Source organism: Tasmannia lanceolata, unplaced genomic scaffold (genome assembly GCF_043159265.1).
Source record: "Tasmannia lanceolata isolate RefF3 unplaced genomic scaffold, GAP_Taslan_0.1 ptg000008l, whole genome shotgun sequence".
Taxonomy (NCBI): Eukaryota; Viridiplantae; Streptophyta; class Magnoliopsida; order Canellales; family Winteraceae; genus Tasmannia; species Tasmannia lanceolata.
In genome coordinates this window covers 47,209,861-47,212,132 of record NW_027518685.1, presented here as the reverse complement: position 1 = coordinate 47,212,132, position 2,272 = coordinate 47,209,861, and the positions used below count along the sequence as shown (strand labels likewise).

The following is a 2,272-nucleotide window of genomic DNA, read 5'->3' as shown; positions in this document are numbered from 1 at the left end:
GGTAAATTTTCTCTCAGAAGTGCTTGGAATACCATTAGAAACCAAGATCATAAGGTTGAGTGGTCCAAGACTATAAGGTGCAAAGGCCACATTCCTTGGTACTCCTTTAGTGCTTGGCAAGCCATCAATAACAAGCTTAGCACCATTGACAGGCTCTGTTTTCTCCCCCAAAACAGGAATACTAGATGCCTTTTGTGCAACTCGGAACCTGAAAGTGTAAACCATCTTTTCTTCTCGTGCTCCTTCTCATCTTGGGTTTGAAGATCTATGTTATGGAGATTCAGCTTCAGACGGAAACCTAAAAAGACCCTTGATGAAGAGGAGCAATGCCTAAGAGATAATTGTATGGGGAACAATCAAGGCTCAACTGGTCTGAGGTTGGCATTCGCTGCCTCCATCTACCATGTGTGGGCGGAACAGAACAGTAGACTTAATGACAAACCCAGGTCTCATAAAACTGAAGTCTTATAAAAAATTATGAGAGCCACTCGATCTCGGCTTCAATTCCTTGGACTCTATGACAAGGATAATGCCCGAGCTCAATTTACTGCTGCAAATTTTCAGTGTACTGTTTAGACTAAGACAAAGAACAACAAACAATGTTAGTGGATTATGCCTGATCACGGAGTGCATAAAGTTAATACGGATGCCTCTTTGGAGGGTGATCTTGCCTCTATAGTTGGTGTCATCAGGAACCATGCTGGGTCTTTTATCTCTGCATTTTCCCTAAATGTTGACGCTCAAAGCATTCATGGGCTTGAGCTCCAAGCTGTTCAGAAGGGAATTATGAGTGCTTCTCGTCTTCAGCTCACACGCATTTGGCTTGAATCTGACTCTTTATTTGTTGTCCGCATTATTGAAGGTAAGCTCGATTGCCCGTGGAAGCAGTGGCCTTTACTGGCAAAAATTTGGGCTCTTTTGACCCCATTTGAAGATTGGAAAATATCACACATTTGGAGGGAAGGGAACGCTGTTACAAATTTTTTATCTAAACGTTCTTTTCAGATTAAAAATGACGTGCTAGGTAGGGCTGATATTCCCTCAGATGTTGTTAAGCCCATGGAGTTAGATGCCTCTGGTATGCTGTATGATAGGTTGTAAGCCCTCTTGTGGTGGTAGGTTTGGGTTTTCTTTGATTGTTGTATTGGCCTTGTGCCTTTTCTGCCCGTCTGGGCCCCCTTTGTATTCCGTTTTATTCTGATTTTATATATCTAGTTGGGGTCTTGCCTAACCCCTGCTTGCCCATAAAAATAAAAATAAAAGAGATTTCTTTCACTTGAAAGTGAATTTGAAAACCTCCGATTGGTAGAAGTTTCACCACTTTTAAACTTAAAATGAGAGAATTATGGAGGTTTTAATTTTGGGTCACGTTTCGCACACATTTTATGAAAGGGACCAGAACTCTTTCATCCCACCAAATTTCTAAATGAGATATTTCCCCTTGAACGAGAATTTGAAGACCTCCGATTGATAGAAATTTCACCACTTTTTTCCTTAACATGAGAGAGTTATGGAGGTTTAAATTTTGGGTCACGTTTGACACACTCTATACAAAACGGACTAGAACTTTCTCAACCCACTGATTGTTTAATTGAGAATTTTCATGTTGAACGAGGATTTGAAGACCTCCGATTGGAAGAAATTTCACCACTTTTTGACTTAAAATGAGAGAGTTATGGAGGTTTTAATTTTGGGTGACGTTTCGCACACTCTTTACAAAACGGACTAGAACTCTCTCATCCCACGGATTTTTGAAACGAGATTTCTTCCCCCTGAAAGTGAATTTGAAGACCTCCGGTTCGTTGAAATTTCACCACTTTTGGACTTAAAATGAGAGGTTATGGAGGTTTTAATTTTGGGTCATGTTTCGAACACTCTTTATGAAACGGACCAGAACTCTCCCATTGCACCGAATTTTTAAATGAGATTTTTTCCCTTAAACGAGAATTTGATGACCTCCAATTTGTAGAAATTTCACCACTTTGGGACATAAAATGAGAGAGTTATGGAGATCTTAATTTCGGGTGACGTTTCTCACACTCATTATAAAACGGACCAGAACGCTCTCATCCTACCGAATTTTGAAACGATATTTCTTTCTGCTGAAAGGAAATTTGAATACCTCCGATTGGTAGAAGTTTCACCACATTTAAACTTAAAATGAGAGAGTTATGGAGGTTTTAATTTTGGGTGACGTTTCACACACTCTTTATAAAACTGACCAGAACGCTCTCATCCCACCAAATTCTGAAAATAGATTTCTTTCCCTTGA

General features: G+C 39.9%; 1 protein-coding gene across 1 annotated transcript; it reads left to right on the top strand.

Annotated features, from left to right (window-relative positions):
- The first annotated feature begins 612 nt into the window (after positions 1–612).
- On the top strand, positions 613–1,101 carry LOC143882999 (uncharacterized). Its single transcript, XM_077386370.1, has one exon. The coding sequence runs from the start codon at positions 613–615 to the stop codon at positions 1,099–1,101; it is 489 nt and encodes a 162-aa protein (XP_077242485.1).
- The last annotated feature ends 1,171 nt before the right edge of the window (positions 1,102–2,272 follow it).

Coding starts and splice junctions, on each gene's coding strand:
- LOC143882999 (XM_077386370.1), top strand. CDS start 613: ATGCCTGATCACGGAGTGCATAAAGTTAATACGGATGCCTCTTTGGAG.